Source organism: Periplaneta americana, chromosome 16 (assembly GCF_040183065.1).
Source record: "Periplaneta americana isolate PAMFEO1 chromosome 16, P.americana_PAMFEO1_priV1, whole genome shotgun sequence".
NCBI lineage: Eukaryota > Metazoa > Arthropoda > Insecta > Blattodea > Blattidae > Periplaneta > Periplaneta americana.
In genome coordinates, this window is record NC_091132.1 from 60870665 (window position 1) to 60887071 (window position 16407).

A 16407-nucleotide genomic window follows, 5' to 3' on the forward strand; every position below is an offset into this window, starting at 1 on the left:
GAGAAGACGAGCACGGAGTGAGGAAAAAGGGTGGTTAATAGATAACGTTACGACAACACATGCAATATTTGTACTATTGTCATAACATTCTCTATTAACTACCTACCCTTTTTCCTTACTCCGCGCTTGTCTTCTCCGGAGTCATCGACAGTTCTACCGGGGCCTATGTATCGGGTGTGCTCTGAGGGTGAAGTGGTCAATGTATAATACTATGACTTCTTTTTCTGCTAACCTCAGATTATGAAAGCACGAGAGACCTGGCTGCATGGCCTAGCCTAGACCAGTAATTCTTAAACTGTAGTCCGCGGACCTCTGAGTGTCGAGAGCTAATAGTCAGGAATCCGCAATTGGGTTTTCGATCTAAAATTTGATTTATTTCATTACATAAAATCTAATAAAATACCAGAAAATTCCAGAAATAAATCTAAGCCTATATGTTACTAATCAGCGATATATGACAACGGAGGTGGAAAGGAATTGGCCATCCTACCCCATTATCCCCTTGCTTAGTTGCCTCTGAGTAAGGCTATATTGGTGTCACAAGGTTTAAAATCTGTCTTCGGATAGTTGACTAACAACAATAAAGTTAATAGACTACATTTTGTAAGCACCAGTTGAAAAACAAATTGTGATATGTTGAAAATAAACAAAAAATGATGTAGTAGATAAAATAACTTTAATTAGGCTTTCCAATGGTGAAATACAATATTCTGTAAGTTTTTAAAGTAAACTTTGGTTTGTAAAGTGAAAATAAATAACTTGTATACCATACATCAAAATATTTTCTAACCTTACTAAGCAAAGATATAAAGTTAAGTCTTAAGAGGTCTGGAAAAATGCACAACATATGAAAGGGGTCCTCGAATTCATAAAACTTAAGAACCGCTGGCCTAGACCATCAACCTGTTACACAGGCGGTTCGGATTCGAGTTCTGGTCAGGGCTAACATTTTTCATTAAAAAATCCGTAGTGATATTTGTGGCGGATAAAGTCGCAGTTTGGGCTTTTCTCGGGGTTCTCCCATTACCCATTCCACCCCATTTTTAGCGGGATTCAGATGACATTTTGGTGATTGACTTCCTGCAAGCCAAAAAAGATAAAAAAAAAGTGACTAGTATCTCAAACTGATTGGAAAATTCCGTGAAGAAACTGCAGAGTAGAGGCGTAGCAATTTGAATCGAAGTGTTATTCCTCACACGATGTTTTCGTGTACATTGCTGTCTTCAAACTCCATTTGAATTTCTAGAAGACTCCACACATTTATATGTTATCTTCAGTAACTGTTACCTATTCTCTCCCAATGCTCTCGTGCACAAACCGTTGTTGCCATAGCTATCTATAAGCTGCATTTGAATTTCTGAAAGACTCCACATATTCAACCGATACTGCCCTCATTGACTATTACCTGTTTCTACGCTTGAAGAATTATTTGCGGCGAACAACTTCGCGTGCTGTAATGGATTACAGCTTTTCGTGGGTGGCTGGATAGTTAAGAACAAACTTTCTTTTTGGACGGAACAAAATGTTGCAACATCGTCTAATGAATGGAATGGGATTATGTTGAAATATTTAATTTGATTAGGGCATACATGGGCACAATTTTCGGTTACGTGAGGCACTCGATTTGAAATAGTTTGTTTACTAGGAGAGGAGACTGCAGAGTAGGATGGGAAATATAAACTGCTGCGACCTGCGTCACCTTATCGTAATCGCTAAGGCGGTCAGTGGCGAATTATTAGGAAAGCGCTTGGTAAACGTGATTGACTCGAAAACTTTTATTCAATTTGGTAAATTAATTCGGCAGCTTTAATCATAGACCTCTTTACTATTTCTCCATCATTGAATTGATTTAAATCACAGGCGAGAAATTGCGTAACTAGCCAATAATATTCTATCACGTTGTCTACGTTTATTTTCTTGAATATTCTGGCGTTTATCAAGATTACTTAATAGATTTGCACGTTCTCGACCTAAAATAATTTCAGAAAATCATATTTCGTTTTCTACGCACATTTGATATTTTTTAATGTAAATTTCTTTTGGAAATAATACTTACAAACAACATTTAATTCCTCGTACCTTTTAATGCAGCGTGTTTAAGGTATAATGTCGTATTTAGTATACTATGCAAATGTTAAGATCATAAATTTTCTTTGGAATAGTACGAAAAATAACATTTAATTGTCTTACCTTCTAATTCAGCAAGTTTTTTATGACATAAGGAGTAATGTCGTTGTATATTAAATTTATTAATGCCTAATAGGATTTTTGAGCATAACGTACATCTATGTTCTCTCCTTCTAAACAGCAAAAAAATTCTTCCTCCCATTTCTCATGAAATAATCGTTTTCTAACACGTACACACTGCTTTGATAATGCCATTATGCCACCACTGATATTGCTTATGAAACTGATATAGAACCTGCCCACGCTCAGGAGCTGCGTGAGGGAGGAATGGGGACTGTGAAGATGTCACTCAGAGCGATAAACTCTGTGAAGGTCAGTGAGGTATTATTTCTCAAGTGAGGCACGATGCCCATCTATGGATTAGGGACATAACAATATTTGGTTTAAGGGCATGACAATATTAGGACATTAATTCTCCCTCGTACCTCTTTCTCAGGACTAGGTGCAATAAAGTTTACTTGCATTGTAACGCTTAATATCTTTTGTATTACATACAACTCTCGTGCATGGAGCAAGTTTTAAATATCAGGTGTCAGTAGCAGTTTCTTAGCCAGCGCTTTAAAAGCTCGACTTGCTGATAATTATCAGCAACAGATTTGCACTCCCACCCTATAGAAAGCAGGTCGGGTGCGCGTATTGTAATTGAAAAAAAAAATGAGGTCATTATATTGAACCGTGTCACGTGTGGGTTGTCGCCTGCTTGTATGTCAAGTAGTGGATTTCTGTAATAATTATAATATACAATAATAACAGAGCGCAAAAAGGTTGCAGACCTATCCCGTTGAAGTTCGGAGGAAAAGGGAAAGCATTGGCGCATGTCGTTCCACAAGGATGCTAATGATACGCTCAAGTGAATGAATTATGAATATGTGAAATTGTCCATAATGATTCGTTGTTGACACGGCGAGTGATCCATGAAAAATAACAGTATTTCGTATCCAATAGCAGAAACTGCTGAGAAACAAGTAGGTCTCAAAATCACGCTTAGTTAATGGATATTGTTGTACTAAAATTCTAACGTATTTAATAATCGTTTGCCACATTGAAGTCTTCAAACGAAGGGAAAAATTATACTATGTGGAAAAGAAAAAAGTACTTTTTTAATTTTTCTAGGTAAATGTAATTCAATTTTAGATCTCATTTTTCGTGTTCACATTCCTCTCATTTATTATTTTATCTTCATACTTTCCATCCTCGTTCTTCTCATTCATATGATTCTCATTCTCGTAGTTATTTATATGATTTTCATCGTTCTTCTCATTTGTATGATTCTCATTCTCGTTCTTATTTGTATGATTCTCATTCCCGTTCTTTTTATTTGTATGATTCTCATTCCCGTTCTTTTTATTTGTATGATTCTCATTCTCGTTCTTTTTATTTGTATGATTCTCATTCTCGTTCTTCTCATTATTATGATTCTCATTCTCGTACTCATTTGTATGATTCTCATTCTCGTTCTTTTCACTTGTATGATTCTCATTCTCGTTCTTTTCATTTTTATGATTCTCATTCTCGTTCTTCTCATGTGTATGATTCTCATTCTCGTACGCATTTGTATGATTCTCATCATCGTTCTTCCCATTTGTATGATTCTCATTCCCGTTCTTTTTATTTGTATGATTCTCATTCTCGTTCTTTTCATTTGTATGATTCTCGTTCTTTTCATTTGTATGATTGTCATTCTCGTGCTTTTCATTTTTATGATTCTCATTCTCGTTCTTTTCATTTGTATGATTCTCATTCTCGTTCTTTTCATTTGTATGATTGTCATTCTCGTGCTTTTCATTTTTATGATTCTCATTCTCGTTCTTTTCATTTGTATGATTCTCATTCTCGTTCTTTTCATTTGTATGATTCTCATTCTCGTGCTTTTCATTTGTATGATTGTCATTCTCGTGCTTTTCATTTTTATGATTCTCATTCTCGTTCTTTTCATTTGTATGATTCTCATTCTCGTGCTTTTCATTTTTATGAGTCTCATTCTCGTTCTTTTCATTTGTATTATTCTCATTCTCGTTCTTTCCATTTGCATTATTCTCATTCTCGTTCTTTCCATTTGCATTATTCTCATTCTCGTTCTTTTCATTTTTATGATTCTCATTCTCATGCTTTTCATTTGAATGATTCTCATTCCCGTTCTTTTTATTTGTATGATTCTCATTCTCGTTCTTTTCATTTGTATTATTCTCATTCTCGTTCTTTCCATTTGCATTATTCTCATTCTCGTTCTTTCCATTTGCATTATTCTCATTCTCGTTCTTTTCATTTTTATGATTCTCATTCTCATGCTTTTCATTTGAATGATTCTCATTCCCGTTCTTTTTATTTGTATGATTCTCATTCTCGTTCTTTTCATTTGTATGATTCTCATTCTCGTGCTTTTCATTTTTATGATTCTCATTCTCGTTCTTTTCATTTGTATGATTCTCATTCTCATTCTTTTGTATGTATGTATTTATTTACACTGCAAGTGGGCAAGCACCCGGTGGCAGTGGTATATACAATATTAACAATACACAATAAAATGATAACCAATACACAATAAAATTTACAATACACAATACAAACCTAATTTTACAATACAACCTACATAAATATCTATAGGTCCTACATAAGTTTCAATAGTCTTTCACTTTACTCTCATCTCATTCCCTGTAGTGGCACTATGACGCATTTCACTGACACTTTAGCACACATTTCACTGACACTCTGTAACACATTTCACTGACACTATAGAACACATTTCATTGACGCTATAAATTATCACTGATCGGAACTGTTCACTGCATTGTAAAACCATAACTTCACTGACTCACCTCGCTTCACTGATACAACAGTTTCATTTGTATGATTCTCATTCTCGTACTCATTTGTGTGATTCTCATTCTCGATCTTTTCATTTGTATGATTCTCATTCTCGTTCTCACGTGTATGATACTCATTCTCTTTCGTTAGATGTATATGAATTATTTTCTGTTTTGGTAATTAAATCATGCAAAACTGAATAAAGGTAAAAAAAAAATATAATTCGGTATGGTTAAAATATTATCTTCATTTAATACAGATATTTATGAAAGATGGCGTCAGGATGTCGTTCATTAGTATACTTATCTATAAGTTTGTAAAATAAGACTATCGATTTAAAAGTTATAGCCTAAAGGGACCCTAAAATACTAACGTATTAAGTCTACTCTCCTTTTTAAGAGAAAATAATACACGAATTTGTTTAATATTGTCAGTAATCGGTAAATTTTATGAAATGCAATATGAAAAAATTTTGATCTTCGGAAAAAGTTTTGTACTGGCAATTTCTAATAGTAATTCATAGGATCTGAGAACTATGCGTTACCTTAATATGAGACTCTGTGAGGGAAATCACTACCTGAAAGCCGTATGATGATAATAAATATGAAATATATGAAATATGAGACTCGCATATGGACCTTAAGACCCGAATTTCTGATGCTCATAGTAAGAAAATAAATATGTTTTGTTGCTGTGGTTTCAGGCCTCACTATTGCAATCTGACATCATCTCATAATACACAATCGTTATACTGAACGATCTCATTTAAATACCTGAATTAAACGACACTAATATTGTACGGTAATAAAAACATGCACTCATCAGCACATTCTTGTTTCAGGAATGCGACAGCAGATGTGAGCAAGAACAAGTGGAAGGTAAGCACCGTAATCTTTTCTTCTTTCGAGCTCCTTAAGTGTACATACAATTGAGTGTTACAATGATGTCTTTGTTTGTTTTATATCTGGTTCAGTGCGACATATATGAGATATACACTAATTCCACAATAATTTTGACATTATCGGGTATACAAGAAAACTCACACAAATATTATTTTTCTTTTGTCGTTGTTGAGAAAACCGTACACTTGAAGTTTCTAATTGTTGTAGGTGTTGCATATAATATTTCATTGAGAGCAAGCATATCGCGAATATTGGAAATGTTGGCTTGTTTCCCAGTATCCAATAAGGATTGTCTAGAAATTCGTGCGGCTGGTTTGAGAAAGTTCCTCGAAGATGTCCAAATTGGGAGCAGAAGTCGATATATGGCCTCACGGCTTGATCAATATCTTTCACCTCTCCATTTTAAGATCACCCACAAAAATAAGGAAGGAACAACGACGGTCAGTGGACCTCGTAACAGCTTTCCGATATGGACTGAACGCCATTCCTCGTTTATTGCAATGCCAACATATTCGTCCATCACTATGTTAACGATCTATTCGAGTTTAAACACGAATATATTCAGCCTTGATCAGGATAGCTTTGCCAGAGAAGGGTAATGTCAGAATTGGATCCAAAATATTTTGATGATGATGATGATGATGATGATGATGATGATGACGACGATGATGATTCCAATAAGATTACTAAACTCGTTTGTTACACAACTGTTTTATTCAGGGTTGTTTCCGATCTCTGATAACGAATATGAATGATATCATGTGCGTCAGGAGTCACACGACAGCTGAACTGTGGCGTGAGGTGACAGATCAGTAGTGAGTGATCTCATAGTCAGAGTGCACGGCGACTCACAGCAGGAATTCCCAAGAAAATCGAGCCTTTTTGGGAGGAGTACATAACAACCTTTTCCGATGCCAAGTACAGTTAAGTGAAAATAAAAGAAGCCTGCAATAAACGAAGTTTCCTTATTTCCAAGAAAGGCATCTTCTGTGTACTTAATAAGATTGGTAAAGCGCGAATGGAATTAATTTGTATCATCTCGTGGGGTACGGCGACTTGTGACGGGGAGTGGATTTGCCTGCTTTTTCCACTCTGGAATTAATCCCATCCGAGCTTTGCCAGTCTTATTAGGTACACACAAGATGCCTTTCTTGGAAATAATGAAACTACGTTTTTTGCAGGCTTCTATGATTTTACGTAACTATACTTGGCATCGGAAAGGGTTGTTATGTACCCCTCCCAAAAAGTCTCGATTTTCTTGGGCATTGCTACTGTGATACACCGTGCACTCTGATTATGAAATCACTCACTACTGGTCTGTCACCTCTCGCCTCAATTCAGCTGTCGTGTCGGTGTGATTCCTGACGCACATGGCGTCATTCAAATTCGTTATCAGAGATCGGAAACAAACCTGTATATGACCAAAATACATCACAATTTCATAGTGTTAATGTTACAGAATTTCGATGATATTCGGTTAAAGGGGGTTGTCATTTTTTGTGCAAATGGAATTTTGTTCCCTAGGTGAACACACAAGTTAAATTCTACGAGTGCGTGTATGTAAAAAAAGCAAAAAATAGTAACATTTGATGTGTTTTGTGTAGAAAATTATTTGTAATAAAGGTTCGAAGTTTAATTTTCATTTATCTCAAAATTCATTTTTATGACTTATCTTCCTCTACGCAAACACCATCGATTTTATCCAGAGAATGTAACAGCATTGTGAATACTTTGATTAATCTGTCATAATTCATTGATTTACTTTGTGTGACCATAATTTCCGTTGCTTTAAGAACAATAACTTGGAAAAATAGATGAGATAAGATCCCAACATAAGTTCAGAGAATGAATACAGCGAGTCTGAAGTCTAGATGGATAGATTAGGACAAAGAAATTTCGACACAAAGCACAGGTTCCGTAATCAAAACAAGTAACACCAAAATGCATGTCAGCTGATGTTACTTTTGTTTCTTTTTAACGGAATAACTCGCAATTCTGATGTTCGTCCTGACATACCGTAGTGAAGAAAGTGAATAATTTAATGTTCAATTGACTCTATCAAAGCCAAAGTACGCTACGATTCATCAGAATATGAATGATCGTAAAACATGAATTACTTTCTGTAAATCGCATTTATTTAAAATATTTATTGCAGTCGTGGTCACGTTTACTATTGCTGGAAATGTAAGCGAAGAAATCTGGAGCATTGAACTCACGTCTGAAACTTCATTGAGCATTGAAACGTTTTTCAATTAAGAACAAATGTAACTGCATTATTGACGATAATGAGAGCGAGCTATTAAGTTGCTTAATATGAGAGAGGCAGAGTTTATTCTAACAGATAAGCAATAAATTAGGGAATCTGGTTGTGTTTCAAACATTTTTCTAAGAAAAGCCTTCATAGAACAAAATGTTTGCTATGAAATTATAAAAATTAGTCTTCTTTCTTTTCCTCATCCTCCTCATCTTCACTTCTTTTCTTCTCTACAGTGATTTACTACTACTTTAGCCATTTTTTTTAACTCAGCAGGGCGTTCACTTACAACGATCACGGACACAAGTTCAAATCTCGGCGATGGTGGAGTTGTATTGGAATGGTTTGTTTCTAAAACCTGCTATTTCATTTTCAGTTGTTTTTACAGGAAGGAGAAAAATTGCTGGCTTTGAAATATACGAACCAATTTTAAAAATAAGTGTTTATTCTTATCTTACAGATATATCGTTCTATGCTAGAATGTATTAGAATACTTCATACTTTACCAAAAATTTCTATATTAAAATATAAGGTAATAAAATGTAATATAATGTAAGTACTGTCCCAAATTTCACAAGAGGATCCCTGCGAGGGGAGTATGGTCCTTGCGGGGTAAGAGGAGAGCGTAAGCCAGTGACTCAGCGTTCTTGAAGTAGCAGGTGGATGGGGGTGATGTCATTGGCCGGCTGGGACAAAAAAGGCTCAGTCAATGGCCAGCCGGTTCCATGTCGGGGATAGGTTATAAGAGTGGGGGAAAAACTCGCATTCCTTGCTCGCATCTTCTCGTGAAATGCGGACATTAATTAGTATAAGAAAGGTGGTTTTTGGAAAATAAATCCTAATTTTAAATGTCATTTTTCAGTCACAAATAAGAGAAATTTGCAAAAAAAAAAAAAAAATTCAGCACTGTATTCAGATATTAAAATATATGTTTATTATGTTATTGGGTGAAAATCGGTTTTTGAGCAAAATGCCAGGTTTTGGAAACCTTTAAAACGTTGGGAATGAAGCCAAGGTTATGAAGGTTTTCCTCGGGATTATTCCGTTTTCCCTTGTTATTCCACCAACACTCGCCACAATTCCCCTTCCATTATCATTTCCGTCTGCAAAAAATTGGCTATCACTTGCTTTTGCGTGACGCTGAATCGATCGTCCGCCATAGTGGGTGTTCCTTGCGGTTCGTCCACAGATTAATTAATACTGTAGAAGGTAGAGGTTGTGGATTCTAGACGATTAATATAAGTGCATCAAAGGCACTCTAGTATCTCACCCCGTGAGGGGAAAATGACAACTGACGTTGTCTAATATTGTTACTGCTACTATTACTACTAGGACTATTACTGCTACTATTTCTAATAGATCTATTTTTTTTATTTTAGTAGGTTATTTTACGACGCTGTATCAACACCTCAGGTTATTTAGCGTCTGAATGAAATGAAGGTGATAATGCCGGTGATATGAGTCCGGGATCCAGCACCTAAAGTTACCCAGCATTTGCTCATATCGGGTTGAGGGAAAACCCCGGAAAAAACCTCAACCAGATAACTTGTCCCGACCGGGAATCCAACCTGGGCCACCTGGTTTCGCGGCCAGACGCGCTAGCCGTTACTCCACCTAATAGATCTACTACTACTCCTGCTACTATTATTACATTATTACTGCTACTTCTGCTGTTATTACTAGAACTACAACTATTAGGCACGACTACAACTACTGTTATACTAGTGACAGATTACAGTCATTAATCGCGATCGGGGTTGAAGTGTATCACCGTCCAGATCGTGATCAGGAGCTTAATCCTGTTTCCAGAACTAGATAATCGCGCTGAGACACTGCCCAGTGGACGAAAGTAGCATTTTAGGTAATCTTAGTTTCGAATCATCCTGACTTATATTATTTACGAAGTCGTGATAGCTGTGGGATTTTGTTACCCCTTCCATCGTATTATATGAAAGAGAAACGAAAATGAATGGCTAGAAAATTAATTTGGCTACTATTAGACATATTGGAGAAATTTAATGCAGATGTGAGAAAAATAAAAAAGAAATATATTAACAAATGGCAGACGAATTATTCATATATGGAGGACAATAGAAGTGTGCTGAAAGATGTTTCATTTCAATAAATAATGGATTACAAATTGGAACTGATTTCTTTGTCAGATTTTTAATTTCAATCTCCATTACGACGATATCGTTGAGGTTAGGGATCATTTCATATAATTACTCAAAAACCCTGGGTGATAGAAAATTTTTGAAAACAGATTTGAAATCAGCACGAAAAATGCTATAAAAATCAGCCATTCTTTATCTTTTAACAAGAAATATGATTAATTTTGTTGCCCAGTAAATAAATGTTCAAAATGTTTGACAGTTCGTGAAGATGAAACTGTATGATAAACTGACGGTACCATCGGAACAGACTATCCCACTGTGAGACTGAAGGGCGGACGGGTCAGATATCTCACGTTCTGTGTGGCAGACGGGAACACATTGTGCCATTGTATGGAAGCCAAAGATGTAAGGGCTACAGGTCAGCAGGATGCCGACGTCAGCAGCAGTCTTCTTTGTTTTCCACGATGGGATATACGCGTCGACCCAGACCAACTTAATGATTTCAGTATTCACTGTCATGCTTCGAACGTAAATATCCTTAGAGATTGTTCAGAAAACCGCTATGTTAGCTAGCACATCAATAATCACGAGCGTAGAGTAAATCGTGGGGCTGCCTGCACACATACGAGCGACCCAGAATTACCGCGGAAATGGAAAAGTGGATTTAGCATGGCACTTACAGAGGCTATTACGGGGAGGCGAAGGAAATTTATGGCTTTACGACAATAGAATTCACAAGAATAAAGATAGTGAACCGAAGTCGTAATCCAAACGTAATCGATAAGGCACATTCCCTCCAGCTGCTATTCATGAAGCTGTTAAAATCCCACGACTAAGATCCATTCGATATCAAAAAGACGTAAGGTTCATATTTGAGATCAAATATACAGAGTGTTAAAAAAGAGTATCCAATATTTTAGGAGGTGCTAGTATGCATCAAAACAAGAAAAAAATGTCTAATAAACATGGGTCCTACAACACATACTTTCTGAGATCTGAACACTTGTTCATAGGAGGTGCTCAAAGTGACGTCCATTCATGGCAATGCATTCCTCTGCCCTTCGGCGTAAGGAATCACGCACTCTTTGAAATTGACCTGCTTGTTGTTGATAAGGAAAAGTCTAGGGGATTTAGATTTGAGGAACGAGCAGGCCAAGATGTGGGGCCTCCCCAATCAATCCAGCGGTTCTGAAATGTCAGCGTCAGGTGTTCGCGCTCATTGCGGAAAAAAATGTGCTGGTGTGCCATCATGCATGAACTACATCTGTAGTCTTTGCTGACATGGCACATACTCCAGCAAGGTAGGCAATAATAAAGTCCTGATAACGAGCCCCAGTTAATTTCTGGTAGCACGTATGGCCCTTAATCTCTCACCAAGAACGCCTGCCCATACGTTGATTGAGAATCGGTGCTCATGCCTTGTTTCTTCAAGTGCATGGGAATTTTCACCAGCCCACACATGCTGATTACGAAAATTCACAACACCATCTCTGCTGAACCCTGTTCATATCCGCAACCAAACACTTCTTTTCAGTATTCCTTGCGACGTATCAGTATTCCATGCCAGGGGTGTCAACGGTGGCATGATTATCTGTTAGCCTGCTGTATTGTAGGGTATAAAAATGCATTGCCATAAATAGACGTCACATTGAGCACCTCCTATGAACAAGTGTTCAGATATCACAAAGTATGTGTTGTAGGACCCATGTTTATTAGACATTTCTTTTTGTTTTTATGCATTCTATCACCTACTAAAATATTGGATACTTTTTTAACACCCTGTATAAAGAAGAGATTTCTGGATGTCTTCTTTGCAGCAAATTCCAGGAGTCATGCTGTATGTAGCATCACGATTCTCATCAAGGAAATAACAATTTCATAATCGGCATGTATAGTTCAACAGACGTTAATACAATACACAGAGTGGAAGTGATGTACAGTAAATGCACAGACTGAAGGGAGACACTATAGAATGCATTGAAATAAATAAAAAAAATATTATGCGTTTAGTAATTAAATGTATGGCTAATTATAAAATTAGGCTGAAAGTGTGCATAGTTTGGCAACAGCGCGTCGCCGGAACACATACGAAAGCACACACGCACTCGGTCTAAACAGCAGAGTTACGTCCCTTAGTCACTCCAGTAGGGTTGCCAGACTTTCTACAGGAATTAACGATACATGTTAACCTTTTTATTTAATTTGCAAGAAAACCATACATCTTACTGAAAAACTGCAAGAGATAAATCATTCCTTATCAGTTTCTCTAATGATAAGAGTAAACATCAGAATCATACAGGTAGTACTTATTGAGTAAAACAATATTAATATTTAGGAGAAAATTATTTTTTACTGCTGATTATTTGACAAGATGAGAATATACCTAGAATTCCATTATAAATCCGTAATATCTTTTAATATTGCTCTTAGAAACACATTTGTAGTATTCATTTGGGACTAATACCACAGTCTAGTATATACAGTCACGAAGCTTGAGTTGTGAGGGTGCTAGGAACAATATACTGTGCCATTACTATTTCGCATTGTCTGTAATGAGGCGATAGTAGCGATCCTAGTGGTTAGCAACTATCTATGGATGCATATTTACTACGTATTGAGCTTCGTGACTGTATATACTAGACTGTGCTAACACGGTATTAGAAATTTTTGTCATCCAAGGAATGAGCTGTGAAAATCTGAATCTACCTTGCATGTCTTAACACAAGGTACTTGTTATATTGTGAAAATAGTAAAACATGATTGTTGAAGGAATAACGGGATAAAGATAAAATATTATTATTATTATTATTATTATTATTATTATTATTATTATTATTATTATTATTATTATTATTATTATTATTAATGGAAGTGAAAGAAATATAACAGGAAAAGATGGTGTGATTGTCGCTGGTAGTAATGTTGGTAGTGGTTGTTCTGAAAGTATGATGTAGTGGTATATAGTAAGAAGGGAATATGTATAATTGTCAAAACAAATCTGTACAACTACAATACCGCTTCTGAATGACAGTAAAATCGTTTTGAGAATTTTGTTAAAACATCAGTAAGTTGAATGAAGCAAGAATCCTCTTCTTTAAGTCTACTTCTGTTACAAAGGAATCTCATTTTGAATTTTAGCTCAGTTGGTAGAGCAGCTGGCTACGGACTGGAAGGTCCGGGGTTCGATCCCAGGTGGTCACAGGATTTTTTCTCGTTGCCAAACTTTCAGAACGGCCCCGAGGTTCACTCAGCCTCCTATAAAATTGAGTACCTGGTCTTTCCCGGGGGTAAAAGGCGGTCAGAGCGTGGTGCCGACCACACCATCTCATTCTAGTGCCGAGGTCATGGAAAGCATGGAGCTCTACCCCCATGCCCCCCAAGTGCCTTCATGGCATGTTACGGGGCTACCTTTACCTTTACCTTTACAAAATCCTAAGCGTAAGCCTAACTATACGGATTCGTCCCCGGTTCGTCTCTCGAAAAACCAAAACCTAACATCGAATCAATCTCGAAAGAAGTTGAATTCATCTTTGTATACTAAAATATAAAATGAAGCAATGTTCTCCCTAAACTGGTAATTACTGATGATGAATCGATTTTACTGGCACGATCTACTCTTTCCCTCCTCCTCCTGTTTGCTGGAATTATACATTGGTCAATAAAAATAACTAATGGCTAAAAGGTGTACGGCAAACCCTGGTGCTGGAGAAGTTTTACTGCCATCTAAGAGGCCGCGTTCTGGTTCACCAGATTAGAAATCGATGTACTACGGAAGCTGGCCTGATCTGCAACACACTGACAATTCCCCGTTTATTTGGTGCATAAAGCACGAGATTACATAATTTTCTTTACGCTTGAATCAGCTAGCTGCCAGATTAAATCTAAGACAAGAAAGAAGTTCTTTCTTACTCGAAGCGGAGGAACCGACCGCCAACGCAGTTGTTTTTACACGTAATGCTAGTCCGTACATCAAGAAAAATGACGTATTTATTCAATGAATTCTTAAGGTCAGGAACAGAGTACAAGAATAACTAATGAGTAATGGTAAATGTACGAGTGCAGCGATGTTGTAATACAGGCTGGACTTCTATGCAGAAACGAATATTGAAATAGTCATGAAATATGAACAACAGTTCACTGAACAATGTGCGCCTTCTATTAGAATTAAATTATTGCAATTCATGTGGTGGTGGTGACAACAGTGACATAAGCTATGTAAATAGCAACAATTCTGCTCAAAATGAAGACAACAATGGAATTACAGAAATAAAAAATAATGAAGAAAGGAGTACAATTTCAGATAATGAACAAAAGAGATTTAAAGATTTAAGAGGCATGATGGGACCGATAAGCTAATTACTATTAAAGACAATTAAAATTTATTACATGTGCCGTCTATGCTTATCCTTATTTAACAAATATATTGGTTATACAATATTTTGTTACATAATATATCTATTTTAACGTTTTCGGCTCTATGGAGCCATCATCAGAAACAAGTAAGCCCATATGTATGATGTGAGTACACCGTATGTTGCCGTACAAGTAAACTCAATTAATATTAAAAATTAAAATGACATGTTTCTATGTAAAATCAATAATTGTATGGCAAAAATTACATTATATTGTAAATTTTATTAGTAACAACAATGTAATTTATTCGTCACAACAATAATTCCTTTCTACAATTCACCTTAAACGCTCTCGTCAACAATTGGATCTTCACTCAACACAGTATTCGTTATAGCACTCCACCGACGACAATGACAATTTACTTGGACTATTACGCACAACAATGAACTGTTAATCTTAACTAATATTTACAAAGCACTATTTACAAACTGAGAACTATTAGTTCTCAGTTCACAGTTCTTCTATCTCAGTCACTCGAGTTCACAGTATCTCGAACCACAGACCTTCAGAGACAGTTCATTGTACTCGAACTCGGGTCCCTCCAACTGCGGCCACTGCACTCGAACTCAGGTCCCTCCAACTGCGGTCCACTGCACTCGAACTCAGGCCTTCGGATGCTGACGCAGATGCGGACGCACACTCGAGTCGAACTCCGGCTGGCTTGCTTGCTCTGGCTTACTCACTGACTGAATAACTGAAAAACTCTGCTCTAGTTCGCTGGCGCTTCTTCTTTTATAGCAAAATCATAGTTGCGAGAAATTTCTACAGGTGTGTAGAGAATTATCTCGATATCTCCACTTCGACGGACTTCTGGAATAGTCGAGAAGGTCGTTCCACATTCACTGCGTTAAGTAGCAGCTGCGCGCGCAGCCTTCCCTCGCGTGTAGGCTCCTTTCCCCTTTCCCCGTGAAGCCCGCGCACCAACCCAAAGTGCTCCGCGCGATCTTCTCTCTTGCGGGACGCTGGTCGTGAGTTCGAATCTCACGTCGCTGTCACAATATATACATAGCGGCTCTATGGGCCGTAATAGAGTGTTACAATTGCTGATGATAAAATTAACTAAAATACTTTAAAATTGTTAAGATCAGAATTAATAGTCGTCCAGTTTGATGGTATGTAGATTTCCATAATTAAAATTGTATAAATAAACACACATACATAATTATAAAAGTTATATACTGTACATACCCTATACACATTATAAATAACCGAAAATTGAGTTGTAAACAATTCAAAATCCTTTTTAAAAAGATGAAACTCCTTGTATCTATGCTCAAATTATATTCTAAGATCTTTCAGAATTTCACTGTATGTTGCTATTGTGTTAAACCGGATAACCCTTTAACGTTCCCGAGTTTCCAATAACGTGAACCTCATGATAAAAGATTTGATTTTATCACACATGTCAGTTATTAAGCTATCTTTCCCTTGTAGGCTTTTCACTAAGACGCGGTGGTATGACTAAGAAAGGCTAAATCTTGTATCCATTCCTCACCAAAAAGCTCTGGTACTGGGTGCTTAAAGACTGTCTAAAAATTCCTTTATTTCAACCTTATTAGTTCCACTCTCTGTAAACAAATAATATTTTTCAAAACCTTCTCGTAACGCATAGTTTTCAGATTTCTTAGCCAGTTTAGACAGAGCCATTTCTCTACGAACGCTAACGGAAAGTAATGTGTAACTAAGTGACCGAGTCGATCTGTTCATATTACGTGGTGTTTGACGTCACTGG

General features: G+C 36.7%; 2 protein-coding genes across 2 annotated transcripts in view; both read right to left on the reverse strand.

The window, feature by feature from the left end:
• Window positions 1-16407, reverse strand: part of LOC138716360 (SH2 domain-containing protein 4B-like) — a 339557-nt gene that overhangs the window by 311591 nt on the left and 11559 nt on the right. The gene's annotated exons all lie outside the window — the stretch shown is intronic.
• Window positions 2299-10781, reverse strand: LOC138691389 (GATA zinc finger domain-containing protein 14-like). Its single transcript, XM_069813302.1, has 2 exons — window positions 10554-10781; window positions 2299-4625 (listed from the first exon to the last, which is right to left on the reverse strand). Exons 1-2 carry the CDS (start codon window positions 10779-10781, stop codon window positions 3318-3320), a joined length of 1536 nt encoding a protein of 511 aa, XP_069669403.1. The 3' UTR covers window positions 2299-3317.